The sequence below is a fragment of the Marmota flaviventris genome, chromosome 17 (genome assembly GCF_047511675.1).
Source record: "Marmota flaviventris isolate mMarFla1 chromosome 17, mMarFla1.hap1, whole genome shotgun sequence".
Classification (NCBI taxonomy): Eukaryota; Metazoa; Chordata; class Mammalia; order Rodentia; family Sciuridae; genus Marmota; species Marmota flaviventris.
In genome coordinates this window covers 68,242,284-68,259,126 of record NC_092514.1, presented here as the reverse complement: position 1 = coordinate 68,259,126, position 16,843 = coordinate 68,242,284, and the positions used below count along the sequence as shown (strand labels likewise).

The following is a 16,843-nucleotide window of genomic DNA, read 5'->3' as shown; positions in this document are numbered from 1 at the left end:
TTGGAGGGCTAGTCAGGACGGACAAAGTCAAAGCCATTTTCTAAGCCATACCTACAGCCAAGAGTTCGACTCATGTCTCTTCTTGACCAAGAGTTGATCCATCTGGGAAATAAACTACCAACTACAGCTATGTGCCGAGTAAATTCAACTTGGAGATTAAAGATGGGAAAGGGAAGCATGGTCTGTGTGCATGCAGCTCAGACTCAGCAGACTTTAAAAAAACAAAATGAAGTCTTGCACTTTGCTGGGGGAAAAGGTGAGGGACAGCAAGAGGCCACACATTCAGGAACAATTTAGAACACCAACCCGTTTTCTCCATGCCAGAACAACAATCCTCCTGAACTGCCTGGCTGTCATGGGGGGACCGTCCACCTCGTATTAGAGATACACCAGATCACGATCCACGGGACTCCTCGTAGAGACAGACCCAATCAAACCAACTCAAAGAGGGGATTCCCTCTGGTAGCCAGTGCCACGTCCTCCACCACCACCCCCACATCCCCAACTGTCTGGTAGTAGTATTTGCCATGGCTGGTCAGGACTAAATGTGAGCACTTCGCAGGCAGACATCTGGGTGACTCACTCTGTTTCCCTAACTTGGGGACTTCATTTACAGCCATCATGTTGCCTGCCGAGCTGTTGGCTTTCTAATTATAATTCTTTAAACCTGACAGTAGAGGGCTGGATGAGTCAGCTCTGTGGGGAACTGAATGCCCACCCATGGGAGTTTAGGGAACAATGCAATGGGGAAGGAACAAAGAAAACGAAAAAAAAAAAAAAAAAAAAAAGCAGGTTGTTCTGCAAGGACTGTGACTCAGAAAATGGAAAGGAGGTTTCCTGCTTTAGCTGGAGAATACGGGCTGGATACCGGCTCTGAGCCGGACACCAGAATATTCAGTGAGAGTCCAGAGGCAAGGTTCTCATCCTGGCCTCCCTCAACTACCAAGCAGCAGTACCACTTTCCACTCCTAACCCACGTAACACGGCGCACTTACCAAGTGTCTTCACATCATGCTTTTTAGCTTTCCCACATTCCCTTAACATTCGGAGATGTTTAATGTACTTAAAAGCCTTTTTACTATCGAAACAGGACACACCAAACCTCAGATTGTCTTGGTGATCACTTCTAATGCCAGCCAGCCCCCGCCCCCCACCTCTGTCCTGCTGCTATTAGCTCAGTGGCTGTATCCTGAATGTGTGAATGAATTAAACAAGCCAACCTACAGTCTTAAAAACAAATGTTCAGGTATGTTTCAGTTCATTCCCAGGCTTGGAAATGGGTGTGAGAGCCAGAGGTCAGCAAGGCCGTCCATGGATACACCATCAGAAGCAAAGGGGCAAGCTACATCTCCAATAGGTCTCCAGAGCCTATGCATATCTCAGCTGTCAAGATGATGGTTTTTGGGGACTGGGGTTGTGGCTCAGCGGTAGAGCTCATGCCTAGTGTGTGTGAGGCACTGTGTTCGATCCTTAGCACCACATATGAATAAATAAAAATAAAGGTATTGTGTTCACCTACAACTAAAAAAATTATTTAAAAAAATTACTATTTAAAAAAAAGATTATGTTTTCTGGGGTAAAGGCATCCTTGTTTACTACTCTAGTACTTTTAAGATATTTGGAGAACATAATGACCCCATGGGACAATCACTTGAATGATCTGGTTACCACTTATGGTGGTTATCATCTAGGAGGGGGTTAGGAAAGGACAGCCCTTGACCACCTCTAGCCCACTTCCTGTTTTTTAAAATAATGTTTTATTGGAGCACAACCACATACACCCCTTTTTCCCCCCCATATATTGAATATGGCTGTTTTCAGGCTATAACAGCAGATTTCCAGAGTCATACTAGCAGCTGTAGCTCCCACAGAATCTAAAACACTGTCTAGTTGGCTAATGCTGACACTTGAAGAACAATTCCTGTAGAATCATGGCCTCCAGCTGAAGTTTGGGAGAACAAGCAGAGAAGATGATTTTAAAGCACAGATAGCCCTCAATCTGAGTTAAAGAGAAAGCCATTTGGGATTTCCATAAGTGGTACATGTCTGGTTTAGGCCTTAATTACACTGTCCTTCATCTGGAAAAATGATTCCTTTCTCTCCCACCTCCTCACAAACTCCTAAAAATCTAAACAATAGCCTCCCAGCACGTGTTTCCCAATGCTGAAGTCAGGGAGTCTGGACTCAGATTTTCCATTTAAAAACCTCAATTCCACAGGAAAGCAGGCAATAGTTATGGTCTTAAAAGGCAAGTTCATTTCCAGGACCACAAAGACTAATGCCATAAGGAGAAAGGGGCGGGGGGAGCCCACATGATCTTACAACATTGATATGTATGCCAAAACATACCACAGTGTTAGAATATACTGGAAAGGTAGAAGTCAACATTCCCTGCCAATGTACACTAAGCCTGAATTTTTTCTAATGTGTTCTAATGAACTTTCTTATAATAGGTTATCTGGAAGGAAAAAAAAAATGTCCTACATTTTAAAGAGAACTATATTGAAAGTTCTTCTTTTATCCAAAATTAGTTATAAAACAAGGAGATTTTAAAATAGGATTACAGATTCCATAAGATCCTATAGGAATCGTTCTACATTTATTGAACTTTGTGTGAAATTAATTTTAAAAGGGCTTAGGTGTCACACTACCACAAAAGAGTAGCCAGGACTGGAAAGGCCTCTGGCTGTTAGAAACATAGTCAGGGAGGAAATATTTAACCCAAGCATATAGAATGCTGTTTTCTCATCTTCTCTTCCTCAATTGTGGGTCTCAGTTAGGAAGGCTATAGAGTGTCAAGCACAGGGCACTGCCCTTTAAAGGAGACTATGGAGGCCCAAGTTCATCCATTAGGAAAATGGGGTCCAGACTTAAACCAAAGCATATCCACCAGAATTGAAAATCCAATTGGGTGGCCCTGTTGAGCACACACCCTCTCAACCAGATCCCGTAGCACCTTCTGACTTGACATTTCCAAGTCAGGAAATATCTCAGCCCCCTCACCACACCATTTGGTAAGAGATGCCAGGAATGTACACATTCTGTGATGTCCTTGGGCTGGCCTTGACAGGCGTGGGTGGGACAGGATGGGAGGAAGCATCCCATGCCTGCCACATCACCATGCTCCAGTAAAAAGGGATGTCTGCGTGTGCTCTTCTCTTTATTGAAATTGCACATGAATCTAACTCTTCCTTCCCCTGCTTAAGGTAAAGTCTAGGGAGGAGTTAACACCAATTCATACCATAGTCTGAATTGTGTGATATTCCCTTCACCTAATGTGTTCCTCCCACATTCAAAAGACACTTAGAGCACTGCCAAGTTTAGGTCTTTGCCATCTGTACCAAAGACCCTCTGGTAATAACCTAAAGTGGCAGCTACAACTAGGGAAGAGAAACAATTCTAAACAAGGCTGAGCTTTGAATTCCATCCCTCTTTTCACTGTAGAGCAAATGACAAACTGTGAATGCCAGATCGTAGAATCCAATTCATAATACTGTCTCCTACTTCTTTTCACCAAAATGAAAAACAGGAGGAGGAAAAAAAAGTGATTCTTTCCTCCCTAGCCACCCACCCAAAAGAACTTCATCTAATTCATCCTGGTTATATTATCAAAATTTGAGTAGGCACACAGCACCTCTTCCTCTCATTATTGAAAACTCTGAAGGGCATGCTTTCCTTCATTTTTTATAGTACTTTGTGACCACAAGTAGGTTTTAAATTTGAAAATATAAATTTCATAAACACTCTTGGTCCATATCATTATAGCTTAATCAACTAGGGTAAAGGCTTTTATTATGTTTATAAAGGACATACGATGAATGAAAGGTTCTTCACTCTTTTTCTTGAGTCCAATTCCTGTCATGAGTGTTCCCATGAATCAATCATATCTCTTCCAATGTGGTTATCTGACCATAATTTAGGTTGAAGTTACTTCCCTTGCTATTACTTTGGGTATATTTACAGGGCTGACACTCACCATAAGCTCTGGATACGTAGGCCGCTCTTTGGAATTCTTCTTCAAGCTTAAGGGGAAAAAGAAATTAATTACATTAAAATGTAGAAACCATTTATCACTACATTAGGACTCTAGAACCAAACCAGCTTAAAAAAATGTATTGAAATTATGAACCTCTTATGTTGATTGTTCTGTTACAAAGATAAATTATGCTTTAAATCACCCTTGATAAGACAAGTATGTGTGTGTGTGTGTGTGTGTGTGTGTGTGTGTGTGTGTGTGTGTGTGTTTATTCTTTGACACTTTACCAGTGACATTGAGACTAACCCTTCTGATCTGCAGTCATTCTATTTCAAAATGAATAGCTACTTTCCTTCAAGGCAGCTTTTAATCCCACCTCCCCTGGCAAAGAAATCGGCAAGTGTTTCCTATGATGCATCTGTTATCCCTTCACTGTCTTCAATGAAACTTGGTTCTTGCAGCTTCCAGTTCTCTTGAATTTATAATTTGCTTCAATATATTCCTAGCCAAACCTGCCTGAGAGAGAAGAAATAAACCCATAAAGTCTCTAGGCTAAAACTACTTGCTTATGCATCTTAGTTCATAAAAAGGAAAACATACTCCATGACTTAGCAATTCTTTTCAGAAATACTTCGTGGTCGTGCACTACTGTGAATACTGTGAAGTGCATTTTGATCGTTCAGCTTTCGAATAACCCCAGATACCAGAGGCCATAGTGATAAAATTGCAGGATGAAGAGAATAACCCATCACCCCTATCTTCAACCCACCCCATCCTCTACCAACCCTTGGCCTTAAAATGGAAAAAAAGAAAAAGGAAGAAGAGGAATGGTGTACTTGGAGCTGGAATTCCAGGTTATAGAATGGAGAGAACCATGATTTTGAAAACAATGTTTTGCAAGGCCACCTACACCCTCCTGCACCCACTGGGCCACACAATCATACATGAATGAAAAAGAATTATGCCTGGAATGAAAGGAACAGAAATGTGACTGATCATAAGGATGCTAGGGTTTGCACTAATGTGTCATCTTTGAGCCAATGAGACCTGGTATGTGTGACATGAGCTCTCTTCTGATCCAGCCACACAAACTCACCCTAATGAGGGAGCCAGGTACAGAACCACAGAGGATGAAGTCACTGAGATGCTCTGAGCAACTCCGGGGTTTCAAAAAAAATGAAATGAAAAAAGAGAGCGGGTGGGGTAGGAAAGCTTTTGAACCAAAGCAACTGAAAAGCAGCCTACCAGTTTATTCCAGGCAGTGCTGTGGGTAGAAGCCAGGGGACCTGAGACAGGGTACAGGTAGATGTGAGGAGAGAAGTTTCAATCTGGAACTGAGGGCAGACCTAGGACCTAGTGACCTCAGTGACCAGACAACCTATGAGAGAAAGTTTCATCTCAACTGAGGATAAAAACAAGAGTGCATTAGATAGAATTACCAATTGTCACAGTCGGACTGATAATGGGAATGTGTACCTGAGTGAAATGAATGAGCCTTGGAACTCCCATTGATGGCTTTGCCTGCATCTGCATCCTGAGAGTCAGTACTAATGGTTCCCAAAGGAAGGTGATTTTGCCCTCCAAAGGACATTTGGCAACATCTGGAGGCATTTGAGGTTGCACAGCTAGGTGCAGAGGGTCACTGGCATCTACTAGGTAAAGGCCAGGGATGTTGTTAAGCATGATATAATGCACAGGACAGTCCCCCACGACTATTCTGTCTAAAATGTCACAGTACAGGTGAAACTGGGCTTTAGGTCCTAGGGTATCTCCTGGTTGCTATTGCTCATCTCCTCTTAGATGAATTTACCTGGAAGGATCTTCTCCATCTGATTCATTTGTCACTCACTGCCACCTCCTGCCTTCTACCCTTCTCTACCGGCTACTCTCAGAAGCAAAAGTTTTCCTAAGTTCAAGAGCTAGTTCACACAGAAAGAAACCCAGCGGAAGCGATGTGGTCCCAGGGTATTGCTCACTTGAGCATAGACCCCAGTTAAAAAATAAAATAAAATAAAAAGGTTTAATGTATACAAGTCCTAAATTTCTATCTGTTCATCAAAGCAAATAAAAACCCAGAATTTCTTCTCTATAGGCTGAACAATTTAACTTGCTAAATCGATAACAAGAAGCACACACAATATTAAAACCACATCCATTATTCAAGGGGTTGATTCTGGAATCTCGCTGGAGACCCTAACTCTGCACTGAATCTGAAACACTGTCACTGAGCACCTCTGCCCACCTTTCCATGAGTGGTTTTCATGGTCAGTAACAGAACTAAGGGAATGACCAGCAAAGAGAAAGAGCCCGTGTCTCAAATGTCAAAACAAGGGCCTCTTTTATCAACTAAGGATCTTCATGGGTCTGCTGATTTTTGAGCTCATTATTTGGTAGATAATGAAATGACCCTTTCCTTCCCAACAGGTAAGAGGGATTGAGGGCTTCTCGTTTTTTAAGTAGAAGTGATTTTGATTCTAGATGTCTTATCTTCACTTTCAGAGCAGGTGAGGAAAATGTCCCCAGAAAAGTTTCTTCTTTGAAAATCTTCATTATTTAAAAAAAAAAGTAGCAAAAGCCCCCAAGTTGTTCTATCATAAAGTGTTTAAGATTTCTGAAACCTCAGAGCCTGCTGGCCAATAGGTGACATTTTGGCTTATGGCCCTTGATTGTGAAGGTCAAAGTTCACCCCAAGCTCCACAATAGAGTACTCAAGGAAAACACTTACACAGCAGAGCAGCGCTGTTTATTGAATTCCTGTATCTGGTGCAACCCATTTTGAGTTTCTCCCCATCTTTTAAATCGAGAACACTTCAAAACATGCCCTAAGAATGGCCAAATACCCAGGATAAGGTTAGGTAGGAAAAAGGCAAATTTTCCATGTTTAATAGGAAGTGCTTGAAATTCAGTATAAAATAACAACTGCAGAGTTCAAAGCTACACCAATTTCTTCTTGGATGAAAGTCAGACTTTTGAATTTTCAAGTGGCTTGTCATTTTCAAGCATACAATTAGCTAACTGCCCTAATTCCTCTTCCAAATGCCACAACACACGCTTCTGACCGTAGCTGACACTAAAAACCAGCTTCGTGCTGTCTTGAGAATTGCTAGCTTGAAGATTGTGCTGACCAGAGGATTTCTGCCTATTTGAATTCCCACCGATTGTTTCCAAGAAGGGCTATTTGGTGCATCCACAGAATAAAAACACACTGTGCCTCTCAAGCCATCCATTTGTCAAAAGCTAAATAAATATCCGCTGCCTCTTTCTGCTGTCCTTTCTGAACAAGTCGGAGACTATATTTGATTGTCTCTGTTTCGTACTAGTTACTTTGAGTTGGACAGTGCTACAGTTGATTTTCAGAGACTTCCTTCTATGAACCTGTAGGAAGAGCTTGTGGTGGAAAGTAAAAACCTGCTGGGATGCCTTTTTTTCTTTTTTTTCTTTTTTTTTTTTTTTAATATATAAACTCATTTGTGAACCTTTCTGTGGATCAGACTGTAAGGCTTTTCTATTAGAGTTTATTATGAATCCCCCAAACAAGGCCTATCTGGTCAGCACTGTCTACCTTAGAAACTTTTTAAATACTCTACGGTAAAACCATGTGTGAGAAAAAGGATGGAAAATCTCATTCATTAGTCCAATTTACAAATAAGTACAAAAAGGAAGGGTCTGTAAGGAATCATTGCTTCTCTTCAAGTTCATAAGCAATGATGCCTTCACTTTCCTTTCGTTCCTCAAGATGTTTCTCTGAAGTTATTGCAGTAGCATTATAGCACCTGGACCTCTGAGCTCCAGAGCCACCTGTGGATGCCACTTCACCCCATGCACCATGATTAGCTGTTATCTGACAAGCATCACTCGGTACTGATGGGTGGAGGTCACAGGTTGAGGTCCTGGTCCAAATTGAGTCCCTGGATGCCACACTGGGATGCCCTCAAATGCTTGGGTGGAATGCAAGCCACCAAAGGTCATCAATGCTCTGACAGATCCCTTAGGCTCTGAGTAACAAGCCCTTTTTGTACCCTTATCCCAAATAAGGATGAAGAAATAAATACAGAGATATATTTATCTTGAAATTTGAGATTCAAAATGTTACTTCCCAAATCTGGAGTTCCCTTATCACTCACAGGACCAAAGCCTGATTACGTTGTAAAAATATAGTATGGCAGTCACTCAGAAAAAGGGTGATTTATAAAGATTACAGCTTTATAAAGAGGAAAGTGGAAGATGAGGCAATAAAGGAAAAGGTGCTCGGAGGCTGTGTCCTGCTCTCCATCAAGGAAGGGGGGTGTTCCTTAGGAACGCCTGTAAAATATTCCTTTGATTGATATTTAATTGCAAGTGACCCAATCTACGTTTTCTAAAAATGTCAGTTATAAATTCAAAGGAAAACAAAAAGCAATAGATGTTCTTCAGAAACAGTTACCTCTTCGTTCTTTCCACTCTGCTCCAGAACAACTTTAAAACTGTCAATAGCAAAACAGGTGCAATAGCGAGGCCGTTATTGAATGGAGGCATGGACCCGGATGTTACTATACATAAAAAATAAAATTGCTTCCATAAATACCCAAGCCAGTGATAAGATCTAGGGGGGAAATCCATGCAATTTTCAACTCGGAGGCCTTAAAAAGTTTGATGTACATCCTGAGGAGGTATCAAAGAAAATATCTTGATGCTTGAGAGCAGGCAGAAAGAAAAATAATTATTGACAAATAGGAGAAGGTACACTCTCCTAAGGTCCAAGTAAGCATGCTCCTAAAATTCATAATTAATGTTCCTCGGCTATTTTGCAATTCCCCGCATCAACAAATATGACCTATTATTTTACAAAATTAATATTCCAAAGTATCAGCTTCTCCCACAGATATAGTACTGATGCTTTCAAAAATAAAAATAAAAAAATCTGTACTTTGATGACTGTAAACTGAAGTGATTTGAATTTTGTTTCTATTATTATTACTACTTTAATAAGCCCCATAAGCAAGACAAGCTGACTTCCTGAATGTAAATGAAGTGACACAGCATTTACCAAAGTAAAATTTCCAGGTAAGTAGGAACTTGTCTACCACTCGAAACATTTGAATGAATAAACTATGGTAACTGGAACTAAAATTGAGAGAAAAAGAGAAAGATAGGGAGATCTCAGATGGACAACATATGGGCATCGTAGCAGGAACATAGACACAGTGCAGTCACTATAGAAAGAGCAACAGGACAACATCAGGAGTTTCTGCATGTGTGTGTGCACACACTGACGTTAGAAAACATGCCTCTCTCAATGTATTCATTTTTAAATACTGTAAGAAGCTTTAATGATCTCATTCTTATTTCTTTGGAGGAGGTTTTAAGTTGGAGAAAAAAAAGTATTTTGATACTTAAATCAATTAATTGAATGATTGTTTAATAAACTACAGGCCAGCATGGTGGGGTGCGCTTCTAATTCAAGCAACTCAGGAAGCTAAGGAAGGAGGATCGCAGGTGCCAAGCCAGCCTCAGCAAAAATAAAAAATTAATTAAAAGGGTTGGAGATGTAGCTCAGTGGTAGAGCACCCCTGGGTTCAATCCCCATCCCTGGGGAAAAAAAAAATTACAGAGAGGTGCAATTCTGAACGAGAAGCATCTGATAGCAGGTCCATAAATCTTTCGTATAAACCCAGGATTCTCAGCAGGTATATTCGAAGTCCATTAGGATGACTTACGAACATTGAAAAGTACTGAAATTGGTCCTTCCACAGACCAATTAGATTGGACTCTGTGATGGTGAGGCTTTGGGGACAGTGCTTTGAATGTTTGTTAGAGATGTATAAATGAGAAGCCAGAGTTGAGAACCACTGGACTGAATGGGTGATTCACAGTGGAAAACTCTCTTTCCCAAACTTTTCACACCAGCCTCATCCTTCTTACCAAAGTTTCCCAAAGTATCCAGAATCCTGGGCCAAGGGGGATGGGTGGGAGAAGAGGAACAGGAAGACAAGCTTGAAGAAATTTCCCTAGATGAGAACCTTCCCCATCACCACTCCTCCTAGGAACTACTGGGCTCAATATCGAAGATGACTCACCCTTTTCCTATGTGACATTTAAACATTTGAGGTTAAGGCAAAAGAAAACAACAACAAAAAAAAGTCAAGTTCTTGAATCCAGAAGGCAAAATCATGACCCCATTTCAACCTGGCAGATATATCGCCACTTCCAGCCCGTTCACGTGAGGAAGGCAGACAGGGGACAGACCTCAAGAGCCCAGAGAATGTTTATTTTAGAGACACCCAACGTGTCATATCCAAGAGTTCCAGCCCCTCTCTGGCCATTCAGCCAAAATCAAAACCAAACCAAAACCACCGTGGGCCAGCCTCATAAATCATTAGGGAAAACACCCGGGGTAAGAGTGGCCTGGGACCAGAAAAAGTCCAACAGGCCTTAGTTTCACAAGCAACAAGAGCCTTTCTCGTGTCATCATGTTTCCCAATGAAAGCTGTATTCACACTCTCCTTCCAAAGAGCAAGAAGGCCAAGGAATAATGCTGTGAGAAAGAGGCTGCTTCAATTTCCCTGTGCCCTTCAGAATCTACAGAGCTCCAGGACCCTCCATGGCAGTGATGGTCAGAACTGCTCCTCACCAGGAGGCACCGCTGCGACTGCCTCCAGTTCTGACTCTCTCCTTCCTCCCAATTCTCAGCTGCTTTCTCAAGATGCCCAGATAAACTAACTTGGTTCTGTTATGTGTTTGACCTTGGATGTCCTCTGTGCATCCTCTTTGCAGGGGTCATCATCATATGACCTTGGGCATTCTGGCCAGACCGCAGGTAGGAATCACTGGATTGTCTGGAGAATACCATCCCCCTTCTTACTTTCCTTGATGGCACTGGCAATTTCTATGGAAAACAAAACTTGACCACCTTAATGTGGTTCTTTCCCTCTTTCCAAGACAACTTTCTTTGAATCCAGCTTTCTTTGGGTTCTATTCCCAGATCCCCAACATTGTCTGCTGCGCCCTCCTGGGTGAGTACTTCTGCAGTTAGCAAGCATTCTCTAGAAGCCAAGATTCTGCACACTTCTAGGTAGCTCAGCAACACCCTTGAACCACCACTGTCTCTTCCAAGGAGATCTCTGCCTCTGTTCCCCATCCCTGGGCCTCCAGGAATTCTCACCACGTTTCTCTTTATGCTCTAAACAACATCAAATTGCTCACAACTTCCATAAGGGAGTTTCTTGCTTGTGGACATTGTGTGTGATATTCCTTCTGTTTAGAATCCCTTCCCTCCCATACTCCCCCTTCTACTTGGAGAATGCCTCCCATGGGCTCAGTTCAGGATTCATCTCCTCTAGAAAACTCTGTCCTGATGCCTTTCCTCTGACTTCTCCGAATATCCTAAGCATATCTCCACCCCTGGACCTGCCCTACTGTAATACTGCACTACAACAGTTGACTCAGGACACTCCCCTACTTGACTTGGTGGAGCTTAGGGAGGGCCAGGATTGTGATGTCGGCATCTTATTCTCAAGCATGGAGGGCAGACTCCGTAGATGCTTCCAGAATGAATGTATGCAGAATGGACCAATCCCAGTGGAGGGAAGTCATGAGAACACACCACCTTCCTCAGCCCTGGCAGTAGGGAGACGGGGCTGTCTTACCACTGTGAGGTAAAGTCAACAAACTGTGAGGAGAACTTGTCTGCGGGCAGCTGTGGCGACGGCTCCTCTACCACCTGTTTGAGCTGCTGAAATGGGGTCCCCCAGGAATCGTAGGGAAACCGGAGGATGGCCAGTTCAATCTGCAAGGGAGAGGAAGCCGTGTAAATAGAGATGCCTCCGGGAGTCAGCCGTGTTCCTCTCCAGGAGAGTGAGAGGGAAATACAAAGGTGAAGTTCATGGATAATTTGAGGATAAAAACAAATTAGTAATCTGTTTTCTGTCAATTCCCCCCCACAAAAAAAAATTCCTAGAGCTAGAGGTTTTTCAATATTACCTTATTAGAGACAGTCACTGAAACCTACCTAAAACCAGTCCTTCAGCAAAACCCACTGGGCTACTTTATAACAATTATAAGCCAACAATATTAAACTTTAGGATTGTTATGGTTTAGATATGAGGTATCCCCCTCAAAGGTCATGTGTTAGACAAGGCAAGAGCATTCAGAGGTGACAGGGTTAGATTATGAAAGTTGTGACCTAAGCAAGGGATTCTTCCACTGACATGGATTCACTGGGTGGTAACTGCGGGCAGGTGCGGTGTAGCTGTAGGAGGTGGGTCACTGGGTTTATTCTTTGTCCCTGGTGAGCAGAGCTTTCTCTCTGCTTCCTGATTGCCAATGTTCCGAGCTACCTTCCTCCTCCATACCCTGTCTCCATGATGTTCTGCCTCATATCTTGGGCTCACAGGTATGGGACGGGCCTCTGGACTGAGACCTCTGCAACTGTGAGCCACAAATAATCTTTCCCTCCCGTAAGTTGTTGTTCTTGTCAGGTCTTTGGTCACAGCAACCCAAAAGCTGACGAAAACAAGGATTTTCTAGAGCAGAACTGTAACTCTGCTGCCACCTGCAGGTCCCTTGGCAAAATGAGAGGGAAAAAAAAAAAAAAAAAGTAACCCAGGACCAAGTAAGTGATCTTTTTTTGGACTTGGGTAAAGGCCACTTTGCTGTTACAGGATCACATGGTTTCTGGGCAGGGACGTAAAATAACTTACAGGATTTAATCAGCTGCTGTGCCTGGAAAGGAGCCAGGACCACAGTGGATAATTCCAGGCCTTGGTGATAACACTGAAAATTTATGATCACCAGTTACTAATGTGACACTGATCACGTAACTGCAGGACTGTGCCTGAGCACATTTTACTGTTTGTTAACATGTCTTTAGGGCACACCTGACCTCAACAGCCAAGACTCCTACAGCCCGTGACCTGGGAAACAGCCCAAGCAGGGTCCACACACATTAGCACTCTGTGTGGCGTAAGCATCTTGCTTTGACTAGAATCATTTGACTGAAGGTACCAGGACTCTAGTCAGACCCTCTTGCTTTACAGATGAGGACAGAAAGACAGTTCATGGGACTACCAGTTACTCAAGGGCATACAACTAGGAAGAGGCAGAACAAAGAGAAAAATCATTTTGCCCAAACCCAGTTAAGTATTCCCAGTACACCAAACTGCAAATAATTGTCACTCGAAAACCACCTGCCACATCAGTCAAAAAAGGATGCTCAAAAACATCACGCAGGGCTTTTGCTTCTCAGTCCCAAAGCGCACCCCATTCCAGTGGCAGGCTCAGAACCTCCACAGCCCAGGACAATTGTCATACGCTACCATGGTGATGCCCAGACTCCAAATGTCAGACTTCACGCTGTATCCCTTCTGGTTGAGCTCTGGGTTTATTCTTTCAGGCTGCAAAGAAGATAGACAACTGAGAAACTGGAAAGACCATGGAGACAATATTCATAGCTCAACTAAGACTCAGAGTAGGAACGGTCGCAACTGCCAAGTGAGTTGCTTTAAGCTTTAACATGACTCCCAGGCCCAAAAGACTCGGTCACCACAGCAAATAGCCAAGTCTCCTTCTTCTGCTAGTCCTTTCTTTGAGACAGTCATGGATCAAAGTGCCTTCACAACAAATTTTAATTTTGCCTTAAGAAATGGGGCATGCATTATAAAGCTACTCTGACCATCTAAAATTATCCTTGTTAAAAATGCTAACCGTCTAGAACCGATTAAAAAGAATCCACAAGAGTCACTAGGCTGCGACTGCCCAGTGTTAGTAGACCCTGGCAACCTTTAGCTGAACACGGACAGGGAGCTTTTCAATTCCAAACACAATATCATAAATGGAGTCCCAATGTCTCTGCTAATGGCGATGAATCTTCAGATCTGTGAGGTTCTCTCATGACTAACCCAGCTGTGTAGGTATAACTTAAGTTCTACTTACTAATCTGTCCTCAGCCAACTAGGAGACACTCCCCTGCAACTCAGGGTAGGAAACCGTGCAGGCTATGTCTATTCCTTACGTGTGTTTTCAAATAATATATCCCTTTTACCTGATTTTTAAAAGGAATATATATGCTACCGTCTGAATGTTTCTGAACCTGCCCCTGCAAAATCCACACATTGAAACCTAATCACCCATGAAACACTAATAATCGGCGATGAGGTCCTCAGGGTGCAGGCTCCATGAAAGGAGTTAGTACTCTTATTCAAGAAGCCCCAGAGAGATCCCTCACCCCTTCCACCAGGTGAGGACTCAGCCAGAAAGTGCCGTCTATGAATCAGAAAAGCAAGCCCTCATCAGAGACCGAATCTGCCAGCACACTGATTTTGGACTTAGTGTCCAAAACTCTGAGAACTACGTCTCTGGTTTTATCAATATTATCTAGCTAATTGGAGCCCAAAAGGAGCTCCAATGAAGCAAGTGACTAAGGAGTTCAGAGAGGAAATATTTAAGAAAATAAAACGATGCAGACTACTTCTAGAGTCTTAGGCACATTTCAACCTACTCCCTGAAGCCATACATTTCCCACTTCCCCAGGCTGATTTTGCAGGCTGTTCAATTCTCAGATGCCACCCCTGCCGCCAGACTTACTGCCATGTATGGCTTGCAACCGGCGTCAATTGTTTTAGCAACAGAGTCCACTAGGTAGCCACTGATTCCGAAGTCACACATCTTCACTTGGCCCAGGGCGTTAATCAGCACGTTAGAGGGCTTGACGTCTGAAAGCAAGAATAACCGGCACACCATCATCCCAGCCTGCTGGGAATATCTGCGTCTCTGCCACCAGAGGGCCTGAGATCCCCATTAGTCCTTCACCTTCCATTCCGAGTTGCCCAACTCAAAAACAAATGTCACCCCTGACTCATGGCTACATGCTGCTTGTGGCTTTCAACGTGATTCTTATTCTGCATGTTTTGTCTGTGTCCTGTAGGTTTGTAAAAACCCCAGGTGGAAAGAACTGTTTTCCTCTATTTATTTATCATCTTCATTTCCAGTAACATGGCAAACACTTTTAAAATTATTACTGAGCCAGGCGCAGTGACACACACCTATCATCCCAGCAGCTCAGCAGCCAGGAGGATCACAAGTTCAAAGCCAGTCTCAGCAACAGGGAGGCACTAAGCAATTCAGTGAGACCCTGTCTCTGAATAAAACACAAAAAAAGGGCTGGGGATGTGGCTCAGTGGTTAAACACCCAAGGGTTCAATTTCCCAGTACAAAGAAAAGTAAAAATAAAAAAATAAACCTAGGCACATCAGAACACAGGGCAGGTCACAGAGGGGCATTCCTAAACAGATTTAAATGGACCCTTCAGATGAGAAAAATGGAACCCACCCACTCATATACCCCAACAAATGAGCACTGCTGTCTCTGGGTAATGAAATTAGCAATTAGCTCCTTTTTCCCTTTGTGACATTGTTCACAGAGGACATAGAATAAGAAGGAAAAAAAGTCATTCTAAAAGCTCTAAAAATTATCCTATATAATTTTTTCTCTTAAACTGGCTGATAACACAAATTTCATTTTGTTATTTTTTAAACCTTTCTATCCTCTAATAAGAATTAAATATCTCATAATTTGGAAGTAAACTGTTAAAAACCAATTTCACATTCCTGAGAAATCCACATTGTTTTTCCTATCTATACTCCATCCCAATTTCTTCTTCTGGTCTTCCAACCTCCCTTTTTTTTTTTTTTTTCAATTTTTAATACTACCAATTTAATAATAATAATAGGCACATTGTCCTTTCCAGGCACATGGCTTAAGAATGATCCAAACCACAAAGCCCTATCAGCTATCAATACTTTCCATTAACTTTCTCAAAGACGTGATTTAGCGGACCTTTTCCAAGAAGTTTTTCCTCACCATGGACTCCCAGTAATAATCAATGACTCATTTTACACTCTACAGATCTACTTCCATATTGGTATTTTTCTATTTCTAAGACGATTTCCTTTTTCAAAACTCTTTTATTTGTGTGTGTGTGTATATATATATATATATATATATATATATATATATATATATATATATTCTAATTTCTTATTGATAATTTTGTAACAAAAATATATTTTCATAGATACGTCTCAGGGCATCTATTACAGTGTCGTATTTAAATAATGCTTTAAAGGTGATTATAAGAGCTAAATGGACAGATGAGTGGATGGATAAAAGGTAGATGAGGAAATATATTGTGGGTGAATGAATGAGTGAAGAGATAATAAGCCAAGGAAAAGGAAGAGAAGGATGGAGAAAGGAAAATCCAAATCATTTTCTCCTGCCTCCTGCAGCCTGAAAGGGCTCAGATTTATTCCAGAGTTTTCCTCACTTCGATGTGCTCAAGAATCACCTGGGGATCTTGTTGAAATGTAGAATGTCATACATTTGTCCATTATGCTTTGGTGATGGTGAGGACAAGATGAATTTTTATCATCTCTGAAATTCCCCATGATTCCTTAGCTTGGTAACAGGTGTTTTACATTCAATTTAGTTGTAATATAAAGCCCAGGTCTTCTTATCCCCTCAACCAAGATTTAAAAAAAAAAAAAATGTACTGTTGTGGTTTGGACCTGAAGCATCCCCCAAGTGTTGAAGGCTGTGTTCAGCTTGGCACTACTGTGAAGTGGTAGAAACTTTAAGAAGTGGGACCTCCTGGGAAGTTTTAGGTCATTGGGAGTGTGCTCTCAAAGGGGACATGAGACCTCGGTCTCTTCCTCCCTTTCATTCCCAGACACAGTGTGAACGGGCTTCCTCTGCCACACATTCTCACCATGATATGTTGCTGCACTACAAGCCAAAAAGTAATGGGGCCGATTGACCATAGACTAAACCCTCCAAAACTGTGCACTAAAATAAACTTTTCCTGTCTATAAGTTGATTATTATCAGGTGTTTTGTT

The 16,843-nt window shown here is 42.2% G+C and overlaps 1 protein-coding gene across 1 annotated transcript in view; it reads right to left on the bottom strand.

The window, feature by feature from the left end:
* The window catches only part of Map2k6 (mitogen-activated protein kinase kinase 6), a 111,236-nt gene that overhangs the window by 12,509 nt on the left and 81,884 nt on the right, over positions 1-16,843 (bottom strand). The window contains exons 8-11 of the mRNA XM_027946312.2: positions 14,537-14,664; positions 13,270-13,347; positions 11,602-11,741; positions 3,977-4,022 (exon numbers count right to left, since the gene is read on the bottom strand). Of these exons, the coding sequence (XP_027802113.1) occupies positions 3,977-4,022; positions 11,602-11,741; positions 13,270-13,347; positions 14,537-14,664 (392 nt within the window). The remainder of the gene's footprint in view (positions 1-3,976; positions 4,023-11,601; positions 11,742-13,269; positions 13,348-14,536; positions 14,665-16,843) is intronic.